This window comes from Myotis nattereri (assembly GCF_964212035.1).
Source record: "Myotis nattereri genome assembly, chromosome: 4".
Taxonomy (NCBI): Eukaryota; Metazoa; Chordata; class Mammalia; order Chiroptera; family Vespertilionidae; genus Myotis; species Myotis nattereri.
Genome location: NC_138079.1, coordinates 103,412,331 through 103,432,966, shown reverse-complemented (window position 1 = coordinate 103,432,966; position 20,636 = coordinate 103,412,331). Strand labels below are relative to the sequence as shown.

At 44.8% G+C, this 20,636-nt stretch overlaps 1 protein-coding gene across 2 annotated transcripts in view; it reads right to left on the bottom strand.

Annotated features, from left to right (window-relative positions):
- AXIN1 (axin 1) overlaps positions 1-20,636 on the bottom strand; it is a 78,312-nt gene that overhangs the window by 20,065 nt on the left and 37,611 nt on the right. For both annotated transcript variants that reach the window (XM_081089542.1, XM_081089543.1), the window contains exons 2-3: positions 14,804-14,944; positions 7,113-7,209 (exon numbers count right to left, since the gene is read on the bottom strand). In XM_081089542.1, the coding sequence (XP_080945668.1) occupies positions 7,113-7,209; positions 14,804-14,944 (238 nt within the window). The remainder of the gene's footprint in view (positions 1-7,112; positions 7,210-14,803; positions 14,945-20,636) is intronic.

Below are 20,636 nucleotides of genomic sequence, written 5' to 3'. Positions count from 1 at the left end.
CCTCTCTGAATCCACATACCCCCACACAGATACGGACTTCTTCCTGAATATCCCGCCCACCCCCTGCAGATGAGACTTCCTCAGTTGAATGCCCTGATGATCCCTGCGGCAGAGACTTCCTCAGTTCAGGCCCCCCCCCCCCCCCCACCAAACACCTGAATAAAAAGATGCCCCTCCCTCCCTGGGCCAGTGGGTCTCGCCTGAGAACACAAATAAACTTCTCCTTTTCTTTCTGATTCACCCGGTTCTCTTTGTTCTCTTCCCTGCTTTTCTGAGCCACCTCACAGGAACCATAACTGAAAACCAATGCATTAGGCTGCAAAAGGTGGAACTAAGAAAAGATTGCCTTAAAACTTTAAATGACTTTCAGAAATTATTAGGGAACATTAATTGGTTAAGACCTTACCTAAAAATCTCTACGGGAGAAATGACAAGTTTATTTGATATACTTAGGGGTGATTCTAACTTTTCCTCACCCAGAACACTAACAGATGACGCCAGAAAGGAGTTGCTAAGAATTGAGCAGGCGATATCCTCAGCCCAAGTGGCACAGGTACAGCCTGAATTGCCTTTATTGGGACAGCTTAACCATACTGCAAATAGTCCCACTGGAGTCATCTTCCAAAATACTCTCCCGCTATTATTGAATGGGTCCACCTAGGGCATCAGTCATCTAAAACTGCTATTATTTATGTAGAACTGATGGCTCAATTGATATATCAGCTTAGAAAGCGTTGCAGGCAGCTTAGAGGAGAAGAACCAAAATGCATCTATCTTCCCCTCACTGGGAAGCAATTAGAAATGTTATTTCAGACTGATATAAATTGGCAAATTGGGTTAAGTGGATATTCAGGGGAACTTAGCTGTCACCTATTAAAAGATAAACTACTACAATTTTTGTATAAGACCTCCATCATTATACCAAAAAATACTAGGCAGGAACCAATTCCTGGAGCTTTAACTGATTTTACTGATGGATCATAAAATGGGAAAGCCGCCTATCATACTATAAATTCAGACCGAGTCATACTGACCAGTCATACTTCTGTGCAAAGAATTGAATTAGAAGCTATTGAGGCTGCGTTGCAAGATTTCCAACAGCCTGTTAACATAATTTCTGATTCCTCTTATGCTTCGGGCCTAGTAAATAGAATTGAAACTGCCCGGTTGAAATGGCTTAGTGACCAAAGTTTATTCTTACTATTTAAACATGTTCAACAGATTGTGCAGCAGAGAAAATACCCTTTTTATATCACTCACATCAGGGCTCACAGTGTATTACCTGGCCCATTAACTAAGGGAAATACACATGCTGATCAATTGGTTGCTTTATTAAAAGAGGCCTCAGAATATCATCAGCTTTTACATCAGCCTGCTAAAATGTTGTCCAAACAATTCTCAATCACTGGACAGAAAGCAAAACAGATTATCAAGGAATGTCCCACTTGCATGTTACATCTACCTCAAGGGCCTAACACAGGAGTCAACCCTAGAGGTTTGCTAAGGGACCATATCTGGCAAATGAATGTGACACATTATACTCCTTTTGGATGTCTTGGGGCATTGCATGTCTCTGTAGATACCTTTTCAAAAGTCCTATGGGCTACGGCATCTACAGGAGAAACGGCAAAACAGGTTATTAATCATTGCCTAGCTGCTTTTGCCGTCATGGGGATTCCAAAGATTATTAAAACTGATAATGGACCTGCTTATACAAGCTGTCATTTCCAGGAATTTTGTAAAAGGTGGAAAATTCAGCACATTACAGGAATACCATATAATTCCCAAGGACAGGCCATTATTGAACAACAGCATCAGCGGCTAAAATTCCAACTTGAAAAACAAAAAGGAGAGATGATGGAGAAATCACCTACGGGTAGGCTGCACCAAGCCTTAATTACTTTAAATTTTTTCACTTGTGATGCTGATGGAAAGACACCTATGGAGCTACATTGGTGTCAGAATAAAACAAAAGAAAATGGTCTAGTTAAATGGAAGGATCTGGAATCTGGTTTATGGAAGGGACCTGACCCATTATTACCCTTCGGCAGAGGGTAGCTTATATATTCCCAGAGAATTTTTCTAAACCCGTGTGGATTCCTGCTAGAAATATTAAACTACAACAGGGATCCAAGAGAGAAACTAGCCAAACTAATGAGGACCTTGCGCCTGGAGCCACACCATGCAGCTGCAAACAATCAACTACTTCAGCCACAGAGAGCAGTGACTCCAAACAGTCCACTGAAGATGAGAAACAGGAGGAGGATAAGCCAGACAACAAGCAGCCCAGAGACCACCTGGGGCACGGTAAAGTCAAGTATGGTAACAGTTATCTCAGGTAAAAACCATAGTTTCATACTGGTTTTAGAAAGCGCATTTTCCTTTACCTGGGAAGGACAGCACAGTTATCCCAAGGTCAGAGGGCTCCAGTTAAAGTGTCCTTGTTGACTAAGTGTTCCGGAGACCCAAAACTGTAATTTAGATAAAGTGCCTAAGTTTAACCCAGGTCACCCAAGGGCCCTAGACCCAAAACTGTGATTTAGATTACATGCCTAAGTTTAACCCAGGTTACCCAAGGACTCTAGATAATGTGTTTACCCAAAACTGTAATTTAGGTAGTATGCTGTTTCTGCTTCTGTAAACTGCTCTTTTCTTTTTGCAAACCAGGTTCCTCATTCCAAACCTTTAGACAGCCATTTTAAAATTGAATTACCATGACCTAGAGCAAAGAATATCATTACATGGTATTATTCTACAATATCATTAATAATTTTTGATATTTTACAACAGCATATTGTACATTTATCCCAAACTTACAAACTAATTCTTTGAATGTTTGGCAGCAATTTAATAAGGACATTAAAGGATTTAATCCCTTCCACTGTGTGGAAGGCCCCCTGGGAAGGCACTTGAGCATTCTATATTGGCCTCTTGTCCTTTTTGCCAAGAGGGTTCCTCTTCTCACAATACAATTGCCCACAGCCGTTGCCTGAGTTCTCTGTTCTTGCTGAGGTCATGGTGGCTGGTACCATGAATCTGTCTCTCGCCCAATGGTGTGAGCTGGGCCCTCTCTGGAGAAGAAACCTGGGTACCCCATGATCAATGCTGGGGCCCTGCCAGCAGGCGAGGGGATCCAAAGGCAGTTGCTGAGCATGGAGGCCACAGGGGCATAGGAACAAGGAGACAGAACTGAACCTCACATCACCCTGCGTGGCCCTGGAGGATGGCTGGTTAGCCAGAGACAGGTAAGATTCCTCAGGGAGGAACGACCTAAGACAGGCACAGTTGCAGAGGGGCCTCAGGAGAGAACTTGGGGGTCAACAGAGGTGGGGCACAGATCCTCACCCTCCCCCAATTATGCAGGGGCTTGAACACTCGCCCCTTCTGAGGGATGTCTCCTGCCCCCATGGCTGCTTATCGCTTCCCATGCCTAGCCCAGATCGGGACCCAAATAACAGAAAGAGACTTGGCCCAGCTCAGATCGGGACCCAGATAAGAGACTTGGCTAACAGCAGCTATTGTATATCTAAATCCAGCCTAACAGGAATACTCAGGGCCTTCTCAAGGATGCAAAATAATCCTTTCCATTAATATTTACAGTGTAAACTAAGATTGATGTTAGTGTATTAAATTTGACAGTAAAATAGTAGACAAGTTTTCAGATTAATTAAATTTGGCTAATTAAAGTAAGTAATTATTCAAGAGGTATTAACCAAAATTTTCATTTCATGGTAAAATTGCTTAACACGCAATGAACCTAAAGCAGTCATATTTTTGTGCAAAAAATTAAAATTTAAAGTTATCTAGACTGTATTATAAATTTTCCAAAAAGCCTCCTAATAATTAAATCAAAAAAGGGAGGATAGTGGAAAAATACCATGTAAAGAAAAATATCCTGTAACTAAATTAACAGCGAGACACCCAGGAAAACACACATGATGTCAAGGAAAGCCAGGGGAAGATCATTTTAAAGAAAAAACCCCAAGTAAGGTTTCCTTTATTAACCTTTGGTCGAGAATATGTTTGTATATTTTCAGAGAATAGCTCCAAGACCATGTGGATTCCTGCAACAATGGATCCGAGAGAAACTGACCAGATTGCTCCAGCCACAAAGACAGGAGAGACAGTTCAGAGATGGAGATGGTGAAGATGCCTTGCCATGCTAGCAGTCAGCAGCTGTGCGTTGCTGCAGGTTGCCCAGGACCAAACCAGAGAGGGTCGGACCTGCATTACCACCATTTATCCACCATCCAGAACTAGCATATCATTGCTGGCATGTACACATGAACTGTCAGATATTGAAACTTGGACTCAGAACTGTTGGACATTGAATTTGGGACTTAAAACATTTTTTGTTCTTATATGTTTATTTCTGGTCTACAGATACAAGATTTTTTAAAGGAAAAAATAAGGGGGAGATGTCGAAGACCATTTATTGTCTTCACTAGCTGAGAAGCGTAGAGACCCTAAAAGCTGGTGACCTTTGAAGCCCTAGCAAAGGTCAGAGCTGTGCACCACCCAGTTAATCTAGATACTGGTAGCTGAAGAATCCTCCCCACCTTAACTCATGTAAATCCTTGTTGGTAAGATAGTCTGCCTATTATTGGAAATTGCCTACTGATGACCTAGTTTGTGTGTTACTGGAAATTCCCTACCTAGGGGCTATCCCAAGATCAATAAAAGCTTGGTGAGGCCTTAGCATCGGTGGAAGTCCTTCTCCTCGAATTGGACTTGCCTGCCTGACTCCCCAATATTTCCAAATTATCTCATGTCTCTTGTCTCTTTTCTTTCATCTGTGTGCGGCTCCACTTTCAGATCCTGAACCCTGAACCACGTGGGACCTGGAGGGGAAAACACACACAACAGCCATAGAAACCTTTGAGAGGCCTGGAGAGGGTAAGAGGCTGACGGCAAGCCAGCACAGGCCAAGGCTTCAGGGGTGGAAAAAGTTGGTGTGTTGCCCGTTTGGTGTAGCTCAGTGGTTGAGTGTTGACCTATGAACTAGGAGGTCATGGCTCAATTCCCAGTTGGGGCACATGCACAGGTTTCGGGTTCGATCCCCACTAGAGGGCATGTAGGAGGCAGCCAATCAATGATTCTCTCATCATTGATATTTTTCTCTTTCCCTCTCCCTTCCTTTCTGAAATCAATCAATCAATCAATCAATCAATATATTTCTTTTAAAAAAAAAGTTGGTGTGGAAGGCCTGGTGGTGCCCAATACTAGGCAGGGGTCTGTGCTCAAGTTGAGGAGACCTTACCCAAGAAGAAGGGCAAGTTGGGGTGTCCAGTGCTTCTAGAGGGTCCTGGGAAAGGAGTCAGGGAAAGAAGGTGGGCATGGTGGCAAGCCCCAGGGCACTGGGGACACCGTGGAAGGAGTGGGGTGTTTGAACAGACAATAGAGTCCAATTCTTGTGCAATATGGCAACTTGGGCTGTGTCCTGGCGACCTCCCTGGCAGGAGGCATTGGGGGCACTGGACCCTTCTCACTCTCCTCGCCAGGGCAGTGTCCATCTGTCCCAACACTGATGACAGTATCTGACCCGACTCAGGAGAGCCTCACAAGTCCTCCTCAAAAATTGCTTTCTCCCCACTGTGAGCAGTTATTTGGAGCAATGAAAATATCTTGTCCCTCATCAAACTCTCAATTAATTCAGCATGTCAGCATGTCAGCATGGATTCCAACTTCACTGCCACTAACTCTGATGCTCCAGCTATCTAGGCCTTGGCCAGCAGGAGCCCCTCTAAGCGGCTCCTGTGTACCCTCATTCCCTTAATTTCTTGGACATAAGATGCCCAGTCTCCTCCTCTGCACCCCCCACCCAGCCCTGGTCTTGAGTTTAAACGTCCACTGAGCAGAGCTGAGAAGATACTTGCATCACCACAGGGCAAGGTGAAGATGCCAAGGCTCAGGACCAGACTGCTCCAGATGACATGAGTGAGGTTGGATGCTCCCCAAATCACCTGCAGCGCACACAGGCATGTGTATGCGCACACACACTCCACACACAGCATCTTCCACTCTTCCGTAAGCAGACACCATCAGTGCCTAGGTTAGGCCAAATCTGTGTCAAGGGTTAGCTGGGAGGTGACAAAGTGTTTGACCATCATTTTCACAGAAGTAAGGACAAACCAACTTCCTTTCTTCTCAACCATAAGCAATCACTTTTCTTATCTGGAAATTAAAGTATTTGCAAAGACTCTAATCAAGGAATCCTGATTAAGAGTGGATATGTGCTGTGATCCCAAGAAACAACCACTTTCCCTGCACAGAAACCACAAATGAGCGGCCTGCGTTGCTCTCAGATGCTGCAGGCACCAATGGGTTGGAGCTGCTACTCTACGCTTTTCTTATCTTCCCCTAAAAGTCTTTCCCATTCAAAGTTATTGTGGCAAAATAAGAAAAGAGAATCACTCCACTCATCAATAAAGGAACTACTAGTATTGCAGGTGGAGACAGGCAGTGCCCAGCCCACTTAGCATTGGGCTCTGTGAATCCTCACAAGCAGAAGAACTGCTATCATTAGGAAGTGATGAACCACTTTTTATTTTTATCGAAGAGGTGAAGCTGAGGCAGCTTTGAAGTCAGGATGTCCATGTGGTAACGCCCACCATTCAGCCACAGAAAGGCTGATGCCTCTTTTTATCTTGAATAAGGCAGCGCTCACAATAACCCAGACCAAGAGGTACCCCCGCCAGGCTTTCTGAAAGAGCCACAGCCAGGTGGCTGTGCAAGGGCCAAGCCTGGGCACTAAGCTTTCGAAGGAGACTTAGAGCTGCTCTCCCACCTCAAAGAAAAGCACCTCACTTGGCACAATGAGAAAAGGCTACATGGCAGACACTGTGTAAGGGCAACCCCTTATCTTCTGAACTGACCATGTGGGCTGGGCACTAAAAGCCACCCCTCCAACCTGCAGAGTATGACCAAGTGTTGACCATGAGCTATATCTGGATGTAAGCTGAGCTCACAGAAAGTCAAGCAGGTGCTTTTCCCACTGGCCATGGCCACAGCAGCACGGTTGGAATGAGAAAAATAGGTGGGCACGGGTCTGAGAGGACTGGTGAGCCCCAAACTCAGGGATAGGAGGGCGAGAGCTGTGCGGTGGAACTTACAGGAATGTGAGGTAGAGGCACTCGCCCGTTGACCTGGACGCTCTCCTGCATCTCCCTGCGGTGCTGCTTACGGATCCTGTATGGTGGGATTCCATCCCTGCCAGAAGAAAGAGACAGCCTGGTGTAAGCACACACAGAACAGCTCCACAAAGCATAGCTGTGCCGGCTTTACCATGGGCAGGGTCCATGTGGCCTGGTAATTAAGAAAGGTTCTTACATTTTTAAAGGACGGAAGGAATATGTGACAGAGACAGCATGTGGCCACAAAGCCTGAAATATTTGCTACTGGATCTTTATAAAAAACATTTGCTGCCCTAGCCAGTTTGGCTCAGTGGATAGAGCATTGGCCCTCAGATGAAGGGTCCTAGGTTCAATTCCAGTCAAGGGCATGTATCTCAGTTGCAGGCTCGATCCCCAGCCCTGGTTGAGGCACGTGCGGGAGGCAACCAATCTATGTGTCTCTCACATCGATGTTTCTCTCTGTCTCTCCCCCTCCCTCCCACTCTCTAAAAACAAACACACAAACAAAAGAACATTTGCTGACCTCTGCTTTACTGCCCAGGCAGGATGAGATGTGCCTACCTGGGAGGGGACAGGAAACATTTGAGAGCTGCAAAATGGGCAGCCAAAACAACCTAGATCATAATGAAAGATTTGCAAGGTTTCATTTCTCTACTTAGTTCCAGGGTAAACTGGTCAAGCGGTGCACTCTCTTTGAGGGATGCTCAAATTAGTTTTCTTGACATAGCTATGAAGATTTAACTTCTGAAGATTATGATAAGGATATATCATATATAGGCTTTAAGATAATTAAATGCACTTACTCAAGACAGACGCCAGATTTAACACATAATTCACTGCATGTATACAATCTCTAAAAACTCTCCAGTCCTTTCCCTGCCATTTAAAAGCTACTCTGGGGAGCACAGTGGCTACCAGGAGCCAGTGTGTGAAAAGATGGCCGTCAAAGCAGGATGACTAGCATGGCTTCTCTGGGTTCCTACTTCCTCTCTACTGAAGGAACCCCAGGTGGGCCTCCCTGCTCTCCAGTGTGCAGTGAATGTCTGTGACCCCGACTCCAGGGTGCAGTGAATGTCCTGACCCCCTCGACTACTTCCCAAGCACCGCCCACTGTCAGCACATCATGCACTTCCTGTATGGGGGACGCAAACATGCAGCCAGGACAATTCTAACCCCCACTTTAACTGCTGGATGGCCTAGGGCAGTGGTCGGCAAACTCATTAGTCAACAGAGCCAAATATCAACAGTACAACGATTGAAATTTCTTTTGAGAGCCAAATTTTTTTTTAACTTAAACTATATAGGTAGGTACATTGTTATTAACTTAATTAGGGTACTCCTAAGGCTTAGGAAGAGCCACACTCACGGGGCCAAAGAGCCACATGTGGCTCGCGAGCCGCAGTTTGCCGACCACGGGCCTAGGGAAGTTGCCACCTTGCCCCTTGGTGTCCAGGACACACTTGGTGAGTCCTGGGCAGCCCCACACCTACCAGCACAGCAGTTTCATGGGTAGGTAGGGCTGCAACATTCTCCCCAGAGCCCTGGTCTGGGTGTAAAAGGTGAGCTTTGGTTCAGAACAGGGCAGAGAGAGGCTGTGATGGTCTCTCCCTCCTATCACTGCCTTGATATCCCTGGCAATCAGCGATCCAGTGGGTGCAAGGGGATTCAAGGGGGCAGGTGTCAAGGAAAAAGTGAGTCGAATTTAAAATGTCTTTACATGCCCTTAGGATTTTGTTCAGGTGCCCTGAGCAACCAAGTTGTTTGTTTCTCATATATATTAAAGTATATGAGAAACAATGGGGCACTTAAAAATTCCATACTCCTCTATGGGGATTAGGCATTATCCTCAGACACCTATGTCCAAAATCCACGAACTACAAAAGTGGTCAGTCATTTTTGTCATGAGGTTAAAATACTAAGTGCAGTTGCCCCAACAACAATTTAGATAAAACACACGATCCTATTTTTTTGCATCTAATATACATTCAAATATGTCATAATTTTACATTTCAAATTCTTGACTTTCCTACATTTCTGACTCATTATAAATCAAGATGAACAAAATATCAAGGGGAAAACATTTTATTTATATTTTTTTATTGATTTCAGAGAGGAAGGGAGAGGGGGAGAGAGAGAGAAACATCAATGATGAGAATCATTAATCAGCTGCCTCCTGCACGTTCCCTAATGGGGACTGAACTCCCAACCCACCCATGTTCCCTGATCAGGAATTGAATCGTGACCTGGTTCATAGGTCGACACTCAACCACTGAGCCATGCCGGCTTGGCCATTTTTAAATTGTTAAATCTTCCCTTTAGCAAACGTATTTTATTGGAGAGAATTAAGATACTTTTCAAGAAAGTTGAAAATTACCTAGGCAGATTAACTTTCATTTTAGTAACAGAGTACTGGGGAAGAGGAAAACCAGATGCTACAAATGCTATCCATCTTGTGCTTCCAGCCGTTTGTGGGCATCTGCAGGGCTGCAGCTGGATGTAACAGTTTTATGATACTTTACATTCATGGCAGGTACTGTTTGAAATCCCAATAATTTCAAGTAAGAAGTTGCTAAGAAACACGTCAACGTTTTATCTTAAAGATACAAAATAAAGGAGAATGAAATAGTCCATGAGAAATACCACATTCAGAAGATCAACCTGAAGGGACAGATTCATCTAGTGATGTCACTACATGGTGACTGAAAGGGAGAGAGCTCAAGACTTACAATGATGGGTGACTGGCTAAGTTTGGCTCAGAAATAGCTTATGATAACCTATCCTGTACACTAAAATTGAGGTGTCAGAAGAATCATTAAGGACAGGCAAATGATAGGCAGAGGACCTGAATAGACACTTCTCCAAAGAGGACATACAAATGGCCAATAGACATATGAAAAGATACTCAACATCACTAATCATCAGGGAAATGCAAGTTAAAAGCACTGTGAGATATCACCTCACACCTGTCAGAATGGCTATCATCAAAAGTCAACAAATACCATACTGTTTTCCATAGTGGCTGCACGAGGGAGAAAAGGGAACAATCATACAGCCACTATGGAAAACAGTATGGAGGGTCCTCAAAAAATGTAAAATGGAACTGCTTTATGACCTAGCCATTCTAGTTCTGGGTATATATATGAAGAAACCCCAAACACGAATTCAAAAGGAAAGGATGCACCCCTATGTTCATAGCAATATTATTTACAATAACCAAGACAGAGAAGCAACCAGGTGCCCATAAATAGATGAGTGGATAAAAAAGTTGTGATACGCCCTAGCCAGTTTGGCTCAGTGTATAGAGCATTGGCCTGCGGATGCAAAGTTCCCAGGTTCGATTCTGGTCAAGGGTACATGCCTGGGTTGCAGGCTCAGTCCTTAGTAGGGGGCGTGCAGGAAGCAGCCAATCAATGATTCCCTCTATTGATGTTTCTCTCTCTCTTCCTTTCCTTTCCTCTCTGAAATCAATAAAAATATATTTTAATTTTTTTAAAAAAAGTTGTGATATATGTATATAATAGAATATTACTCAGCCATAAAAAAAGAATAAAATCTTACCACTTGTGACAGTATGGATGGACCTAGAGGGTACTATGCTAATTGAAATAAGTCATTCAGAGAAAGACAAATACCTTATGATTTCACTTATGTGTGGAATCTAAAGGACAAAATAAACTAACAAAATAAAAATAGGCTCATAGGTACAGAGAACAGACTGATTGTTGCTAGAGGGAGGGGGGGTTGGGAGACTAGGTGAACAAGGTGAAAATATTTAAGACTCATTACAAAATAGTTGCAGGGATGTCAAGTACAGTGTAGGAAATATAGTCAATAACATTGTAATAGATATGTATGGTGCTATGAAAATATAAGGGGGAACAGTTTGTAAAGTATATGATTGTCTAACCATTATACTGTACACCTGAAACTAATACAAAATAATACTGAATGTAAATTGTAGTTGAAAAATATTCATTTAACAAATACTGACTGGATTTCAACTACTATTGATTGGTTTTGAAGGTCAACAAAATATTCAAGAATGTTTACAGATGAGATTAAAAAAACAACAACAACACAAACAGCAGGTGCCCTAGCTGGTGTCTCAGTGATGAGAGTGTTGCCTGTACACCAAAGGGTTGTGGGTTTGATTCCCAGTCAAGGGCATGTACCTGGGTTGCAGATTTGATCCCTGGCCCCAGTCGTGGTGCATGTAGGAGGCAACCAATCAATGTGTCTTTCTCACATCAATGTTTCTCTCTATTTCACAAAATCAATGAAAAACTATCCTTGGGTAAGGATTAACAACAACAACCAAAAAAATACATATACACGCCCACAAAGATAGGCAAACGAAAGGTATGAACTATAAAAATGGCATGTTAAGTGGGACACTATTTTTTTGGTTAATCCTCACAATTTATTTATTTTATTTGGGGGGGGAGGTTTAATCAATATTCTTCCATTGAGTTTTAGAGAGAATGGAAGGGAGAGGGAAGGAGGGAGGGAGGGAGGGAGGAACAGAGAAAGAGAAAGGGAGGGAGGGAGGGAGGGAAGGAGGGAGGGAGAGAGAGAGAGAGAGAGAGAGAGAGAGAGAGAGAGAGAGAGAGAGAGAGATTAGTTGCCTCCGCACACGCTCCCAGACCAGGGCCAGGGATCCAGCCTGCAACTGAGGTACATGCCCTTGACCGGAATCGAGCCTAGGACCCTTCAGTCCGAGGGCCAACCCTCTACCCACTGAGCCAAACTTGTTAGGTCAAGTGGAACACAATTTAAAAGTATGCATTCGCCCAGCCAACATGGCTCAGTAGTTGAGCCTTGACCTATGAACCAGGAGATCATGGTTCAATTCCCAGTCAGGGCACATACCTGGATTATAGGCCCAGTCCCAAGTAGGGCGTGTGCAAGAGGCAGCCAATTGATGATTCTCTCTCATCACTGATGTTCTATCTCTCCCTCTCCCTTCCTCTCTGAAATCAATAAAAATAGTTATTTTGTATTTATTTTTAATATTTTAAGAAAAATGATCTTAAATATAATGTTGCATGCAATTAACATTAATCTCAAGAAAAATGATTTTAGCCCTAACCGGTTTGGCTCAGTGGATAGAACACCGGCCTGTGGACTCAAGGGTCCCAGGTTCAATTCCAGTCAAGGTCATGTACCTTGGTTGCGGGCACATCCCCAGTGGGGAGTGTGCAGAAGGCAGCTGATCGATGTTTCTCTCTCATCGATGTTTCTAACTCTCTATCCCTCTCCCTTCCTCTCTGTAAAAAACCAATAAAACATATTAAAAAAAAAGAAAAATGATTTTAAATATGATGTTACATACTAGAAACACCAATTATTCAAGAAAAATGATCTTACATATAATACTATTACATGCAATAAACATTAATATTTCAAGAATAAAAGGATTTTAAGTATATTACCAAAACTGTACTAACATAATATGATATCACAAAAGTTGTAGGAAATATTAAAAATCTGAAAATAACAGGATTACTTCTATTAAAGTCTAGAATATTTTTCCCCCTCTGGCTCTATTTTTGTTCATCAGTTTATGTTGTTCATTATATCCCACAAATGAGTGAGATCATATGATATTTATCTTTCTCCGACTGACTTATTTCACTTAGCTTGATGCTCTCCAGTTCCAACCATGCTGTTGCAAATGGTAAGAGTTCCTTCATTTTTACAGCACCATAGCATCCCATTGTGTAGATGTACCACAGTTTTCTAATCCACTCATCTGCTGATGGGCATTTAGGCTGTTTCCAAATCTTAGCTATTATAAATTGTGCTGCTATGAATATAGGGGTGCATATATCCTTTCTGATTGGTATTTCTGGCTTCTTGGTATATAGTCCTAGAAGTGGGATTACTGGGTCAAATAGTCCTTATTTTCTTTCCTTCTTAATCTACGACTCCTCAAATTTTTCACATGACGAAATAGGCTGGATGGAGAAGTCTCCCTGTGACCAGCTGACAGCTTGTTGCTGTCTAGGCCCTATGAGGTCTCAGTCTCGTGGGGAAAGAACCCTGTGTAAAGTATATTCTATACCTTTCGCCTGCACTCAGTACTTTTCCACTGTGTCCACTTGGGGCTCCTGCCCTCTCTGCAGTTTTCCTGTTATTCTCATTTCAGGTGTTACAAGAGAGAGCTAAGGGGCCAAGAAGAGCAGCTCTAGACTTGGCTCCCTGCAACCTCCTGCAGCTGCATCCAGCTTAACTGTTCGCCCCCATCACATAAGTAAGAGACATATAAATACCTGCCCTCCATACTCTTCCTTGCTGACACTACTTTGGTCTCAGCCCTTCTGTTCACAGGTATAACAATGAACTTTGCTTTTTAATTTCATTCTGCCTGTTCCTCTAAGTATCGACCTAACACCTGCAGTGAGCTCACACCTACCTGCTCAATGTCACAGCCAAAGGCTTTCTGGCCCTGAGGCTGGAGGGTGTCTAGGAGTCAGCCCCCACCCCTAAGGCCCGAACCTGAACAGATACTTCCTATCAGTGCTGGTCAGATAGCAAATGGCAAAAGTACAAAAAGCTGGGCAAGTCTGACACCATGGGCCGCAAGGTCAAGACCCCAAATGACTTCAGCGAGTGGGATAAGCAATGCCCTCATCGAGTAAGACAATGTTTGACACCATCAAGCTTCTAATGTGCACTTGTACCCCAACAAGCCATCTGCCAATGTGAAGGAGAAGGTGTCAGAAAACAAGTACTTTCCCACAAAAGGAGAGGATGAAATATCCGCTGCCACCATGGAGGACACGGAGGCTCAACGTGGCTGCTTGTGGTCACTGAGACCTTTTGGACATGCAAAGCCTCAGCTGAAATATCTGGGCACTGGGCCAGCACACAGAACCAGCTGCACCAACTTCCTCCCTTGCCTGCATCTCCCTGTCTCCCCATGGTGAGATGATAGGGAACTGCTCACCTATATGACAATTTCTAAATTTAAAAAACTGGTAAGTACATAACAGTGGACAAGAAATGCACCCGCATAGCAGTGTAGCCTTCCAGGGATGGCACCAGGGTCACAACTGCCTGGGCAGGCAGTCACCCTCTGCTTGGCTGCTAACCAGTGCCGATCTTTAAAGTGAACCCCACACTATAAAAACCAAAGAGAAAAACAGAACCAAAGTGCTCTAGCCCAGGCAGCCCTAGAATTTGTTTCAACGTCACCCCATGGTTTCTTCTCTTTCAAAGGTTCCTGTAACCTCGGCCTTGGAGAAAAACAACTAATGCAAAACTCAATTCTAGTTTATGTTAGGATTAAAAAAAAAAGTTTTTATTGATTTTAGATAGAAGGGAGGAGAGATATAAAAAACAGTGATCGGCTACCTCCTGCATGCACCCCCCCCGCCACTGGGGGTCTAGTCTGCAACTTGAGCATGTGCCCCAACCGGGAATGAAACTGGTGACCTCGCAGTACATGGGACAACACTCAACCAACTAAGCCACACTTGCCAGGCTATGTTAGGATTTTAAACAACACTTCCTGCAACACAGCTTGTCTGTCTGTACGTCGGATGTACTAACACCAAAGTGGGAGAAGGGCCACAAGTCACTTTCCGTCAAGATAAAGCCCCAGCTGGGACTGGCACAGGCTGCCATGCTCTATGAGGGCTGCACTCACCCAGGAAGGGGGGACTTACACACTGCTGTCAGTGAGGGACAGGCTGTCTGCGTCGCTGGAGAGGCTCTGCTGCTCACTGTCATTGGTGCTGGTGGCTGGAGCGAGGGCATAGCCAGAGTTGACATAGTAGGGGTGGACAGGCTCCCGCCAGGATCCATATCTGCAAAGAAGGAAGGCACGTCAACAGCAGCCCAACATCTTCTCCTATTAATCCACATTTTCAGAATCATATGGATATCCTTGTATATGAACTACAAATGCAAACAATTTAAGAAAAAGTAAAAAGGGCTGGCATCTCCTTCCTGCCTCCCATCCTCCAGTGGGATCAGTTAATCCCCAGGCATCTTCCAGGTCTTTCCTCTGCATTTAGGTAGATGTGTAAGTGAACACACAGATTATTATTTGGATTTGCATTTTTATGCACGTTAACTAGGAACATGACACAGCTGTTCTGCTCATCCTTCTTCTAAAGAGCAGACTTATTTGCTGCAAAGTACACGCAACCTCCTGGGTGTTCCAGCAGCATTGTCAACCCTTGCCCACTACCTTGTGTAGGCCCACTTCAAGGCAGCCAGAACTCCTGTGCACATGTCTGAGAACTGCCACAGGATGGGATGTAGGGGATGACGGGGAAAGTATAGAAGTTTAACAGAGTGTTCATGCTGCCCTCCAGTCACTACCTGGGTGGCTTTCACCTCCAGATGTCATGTGATTAGCCAGAAAATGACAATTTATTTTAGTTAACAGTCAGGCTGGCAGTTTTGAGTGTCATTTAAATTCCTTCCTCTGTATGTTACCCATTCATACCTTTTGCCCATTTTCTACTGTGCTGTTTGACTTTTTTAAAAATTATGTTTTTATTGATTTCAGAGAGAGGAAGGGAGGGAGAGATAGAAACATCAATAATGAGAGAGAATCATTGATAGGCTGCCTCCTGCACGTCCCCCTACTGGGGATTGAGCCTGCAACCTAGGCATGTGCCCTGACCAGGAATTGAACCAGTAACCTCTTGGTTCCTGGGTCCATGCTCAAGTGCTGAGTCACACCCAGCTGGGCTCTTAATGATTTACATTGGTCTTTAAATATTCTTACTATTAACCTCTGGCTACGTATAAAAAAGATTTTTTTTCTTTAGAGTCACTTTAAGAAAAAATCCTCAACCAAGGATATGTTTATTGATTTTAGAGAGATAGGGGGAGGGAGGGAAGACGGGAAGAAGTGGGGGAGAGAAAGAGAGAAACATCAATGTGGGAGAGAAACATCAATGGGGCAGAGAAACATCGACCAGTTGCCTCCTGTCCATGCCCTGACTGGACATCGAACCTACACCTGCAGCCTTTTGGTGTATGGGACAACACTCCTACCAACTGAGCCACCCAGCCAGGGCTAAAGTCACTTTTTTAAAAAAATTCTGTTTATATTGCCAAAACCGGTTTGGCTCAGTGGATAGAGCGTCGGCCTACGGACTGAGAGGTCCCAGGTTCGATTCCAGTCAAGGGCATGTACCTGGGTTGCGGGCATATCCCCAGTAGGAGATGTGCAGGAGGCAGCTGATCGATGTTTCTCTCTCATCGATGTTTCTGACTCTCTATCTCTCTCCCTTCCTCTCTGTAAAAAATCAATAAAATACATTTTTTTAAAAAAACTGACTAGTAGATCTTTATATAAAATGCATGTGGATGTAAAATCTACCTCACTTTCTTGCATCAAAATGGAAAGCCAGTTGTTAACACTAAACTGAATCTTTCTGGACTTCCCTCACACACATATCTATTCTAGTGTCTACACTGATCTATCTACACGTCAGCTTTCCTGACCCCCTCACTGCTGCCCTTGGCCTTGTGTTCCAACGCCACCTCTTCTTCCCAAACACTGTCCACTTCTGTCAGGCCTCTACAGGTCATGATGAAAGTGGGAAAGGACTAAGGCTGTCTGTGTAGGAGGCTGGGGTTTTCATGCTGAATGCTCAGTGATGTGCACAATGGACCCCAGTCACAGTCCTCACAGCCCCAGCCTCACTTCTGATTGGAGTTACTGCTCACAGTACTTGAGCACTTGCTGTACTGGTGAATGACAGGCTGTACTGACTGCCAGGACCTGGGATGCATCACCCTGTCCTTTGGACTTCAATGTCCTCAGTGTAGAAAGAGGAGAGACCAGATTGTTTCTAAGCTGACAGAATCCCTGTGGACACCCCTTGACTGATGAACAGAACCTTCTGGAGGCCCTATTTCACGTCATGCGCATACCCAGGAAAAGGCACTTTAATAAGACCGCCGGACACCGTGGTATCATGGACACCTGTCACGCAGGCTATGTGGAGCTGGGCTGGGTCAGACACTGGGTTTGGAAGGCAGGCCCACAGAGGAGGGCCATGTCCCCTGGGGGCCTCGACAAGAGCAGCACCTGAGGCCACAAACACCAAAACAATGCCAACTATGGTTAGTACTCCTCCTCTTCCAGCCACCGAAGTCACAGCAATGGACAGTAACTAGGCCATATGACTTACCTACCAGCTCAGGAAGCAGATGTTCAGCATTCCAACACCACAGAGGGGGAGCAACACCCAGGGGGTTAGTCACTATCCAACACACAGCATTTCTGACCCACCCAATGTAGCCCGAGGGCATCCTTGGAGGCCACTAGTATGTTCCGGCCCAGTGAGAGCCAAGGCAGGGCTATGAAGGCTCTCAGGAAAGCATCATGTCCAAAGATGTACAGGAAGGACAGGGTATCTTTGGGATGTGGACGGTCTGTCCCTAGGTCCTGTTTACACATCCTTGTCTAGACTGTATCTGACATAGAGCAGAAGAAACTTATCTTTTAAATGACAGTTATTCTTCTGGCACTTACAAAATAAAACCACCAATATCGTCACCCAACAGCCACTGTACTAAAATTCAAATTACAGGCTAAGTGCTGAACTGTTTGTTTTTCAGTTTCCTTTTAACATTTAAGGAATATTACACTTTGATAACTTTTAATAAACACCCATTTGGTCAAACAAAAATTTTTTGAATTAAAGAAGAAAAGGTGTCACGGCACGGGAGCCCAAGCCCGTGCTTCAGATCATACTGAAGAGCCCCACACCTGCACGCGCCACCTTCACCTCCCGCTATGGGACCGGAATGATGGCAGCACAGGACCAAGTCTCAAGCTTCGATGCGTCCGGTATGTCTGCCTTGCTCCTCTGACAGCTCCCAGAAAATTCATCTTTAAGGTGATTAAGTAGGGAAAACACAGATTTTTAAAAAATATGTATTTTATTGATTTTTGACAGAGAGGAAGGGAGAGGGATAGAGAGTTAGAAACATCGGTGAGAAACATCGATTCAACTGCCCCCTGCACACTCCCTACTAGGGATGTGCCCGCAACCAAGGTACATGCCCTTGACCAGAATCGAACCTGGGACCTTTCAGTCTGCAGGCCGATGCTCTATCCACTGAGCCAAACCAGTTTGGACGAAAAACATGGATTTTTAATTTTCTATAGTATCCAGTGCAGAGCAAGTCCCACTATGTACATGCATTCCAAGTTCAGAGAACAAAGGGAAGGGAAGAGAAGAGAAGGGAGGAAGCGCTACCCATCACCTGTTTACCTTTTTAAAGTTCTAGACATGAAGCTGGCTCCTGGGACAGGTTAGTGCTCACCTCTTGCCATGGAAAACAGAACCGCTGGGCCTTCACTGCAGGCTGATATGTCAAAGAAAATTCTGACTAGTGATGTATGAGAGGAAATGGCATGTGGGGAACTCCAGGACCAGAGGTGGGAGGGAAGTGTGTGTGTGTGTGTGTGTGTGTGTGTGTGTGTGTATGTACGTGTGCTGATGTGCAGACACAAACTCCTACATGAATATGGGCACAACAAATATGGCCAACTCCTCAAGTGGTGTATCTAGGGAAACATCCAACTCCTTTATAAGCTTTCAAAGTCCTCAGAATAAAACCTGCTGGGACCCATACAAGCACACTACCCCTGCCCCCGGCGGGCCCTCATCCTGCCTGTATTGACTGCTCTCTGGCTGTTGTTCACAGGACTTTCATTTTCCATCTTTTTACATTTAACCTTTCTATTCTCTTACTTTTGTGTCTCTTGTTAAGATCCAGTGTGACAACCGTAACCGGTTTGGCTCAGTGGATAGAGAGTCGGCCTGTGGACTGAAGGGTCCCCGGTTCGATTCCGGTCAAGGGCATGTACTTTGGCTGCGGGCACATCCCCAGTGGGGGATGTGCAGGAGGCAGCTGATCGATGTTTCTCGCTCATCGATGTTTCTAACTCTCTATCCCTCTCCCTTCCTCTCTGTAAAAAAATCAATAAAATATATTAAAAAAAAAAAAGATCCAGTGTGACAGTTTTTCCTTTTAATTGTATCACTTAGTCCTGCTGCACTGAGTTTGATCACTGAGCGTGGGACCACCATCTTAACTTGCTTTCTGTTTGTCATTGGTTCTATTTGTTTTGCTCTTTCTTGCCTACTTTTTGAGTATTTACATGTTCCATCTCCTCCCTCTAATAAAGTAACCCTTTCACTATTCTGATAGTGATTCCCATAAAGATGACAATAGGTAGCCTTTATGTATTTAAGTCCAATGTGCATTTACCTCTTCCAAGGCAACACAAGGTCAGAATTTCCTCCCTCACACACTGATATGCTACTGGTATCGTGTATTTTAATTCTATATATGTCTTAAACCTCACAAGACATTATTAGTATTGTTTTACCAACTGAAAGTCACCTAGAGTTACCCCCATATTTGCCCTTTCTTCTCTGTGTCCAGGAGTTCCTACTGAGAGCATTTTCCTTCTGCCTAAAGAACATCCTTAAGAAACCAAGATGGCGGCATAGGTAAACACCGGAGTTTGCTGCCTCGAATAACCACTTCAAAAATACAACTAGAGAGAAACTAAGATGGCGGCATAGATAAACACCGGGAAATTGCTGCCTCCCACAACAATTGAAAAATCTTCTAGGAACACAAAACGGACATCATCCAGAACTACAGGAAGGCTGGCTGAGTGGAAATTCTACAACTAGAAGGAAAGAAAAGCACACTGAGAGCCAGAGGAGCTGCGGAAGTAAAGTGCAGAGGTATGGGGGCTCGCGCGCGCGGAAAGGGGCTGGCACCTGAGGACGCGGCTGTTTTTTTGAACCCGGAGGGAGTCACAAGCTCCCGATGGCTCTGAACTCCGGTTCTGGGAAGTCTCTGGGGACCCAGGACTCATACGGGGAGAAACTGGACTGTCTGGCAGCGGGCAAACTTGAGGGTGGCTTTCCCTCAGAGGTGCTTGCAGCCGTTACCGGGACACTGAAACGCGCGACTCCTTAGGGCAGGGCTAAGGATCCGCCATAGCTGCTTGCTCCGTCCTTTGATTCCTTGAGACCCCGCCCCATCCAGGCTGCAGCAGAGGCTTTTGCATATGAATGCCCCGGCCCTTTGCAACCTGATAATTACCTAACTGCAGCCGGGCCAGACAGACCCAGAACTTCCAAGAGAAGGCCCAAGGCCCCACAGCGGCTTGCATTGCTTCACAGCTGAGCCTCATCAGGGCACCTCCAAACTCCAAAAAAGGAAGGGGAATCTGCAGTTCTCTTCGTAGGTCCTGCTGTGTAAACGCAGGCAGAGGCTAAATTAGCACCTCCTTAGATCCAAGAGCCAGTGTACCCAGTGGTCAGAGGGGGACCATCTAGATTACAACTCCTCAGATCCATAAGGGACACACTCAGGGTGCAGACTCAGTGAGCACCAAAACCCCACTGAAGCAAGTCTTGCCCCAGAAGGGTGTCTCCAGCACAGAAGTTCTCCCACTGCAGACACAGCTGATTCTCACTGCCAATTACCTGGAGGTCAATT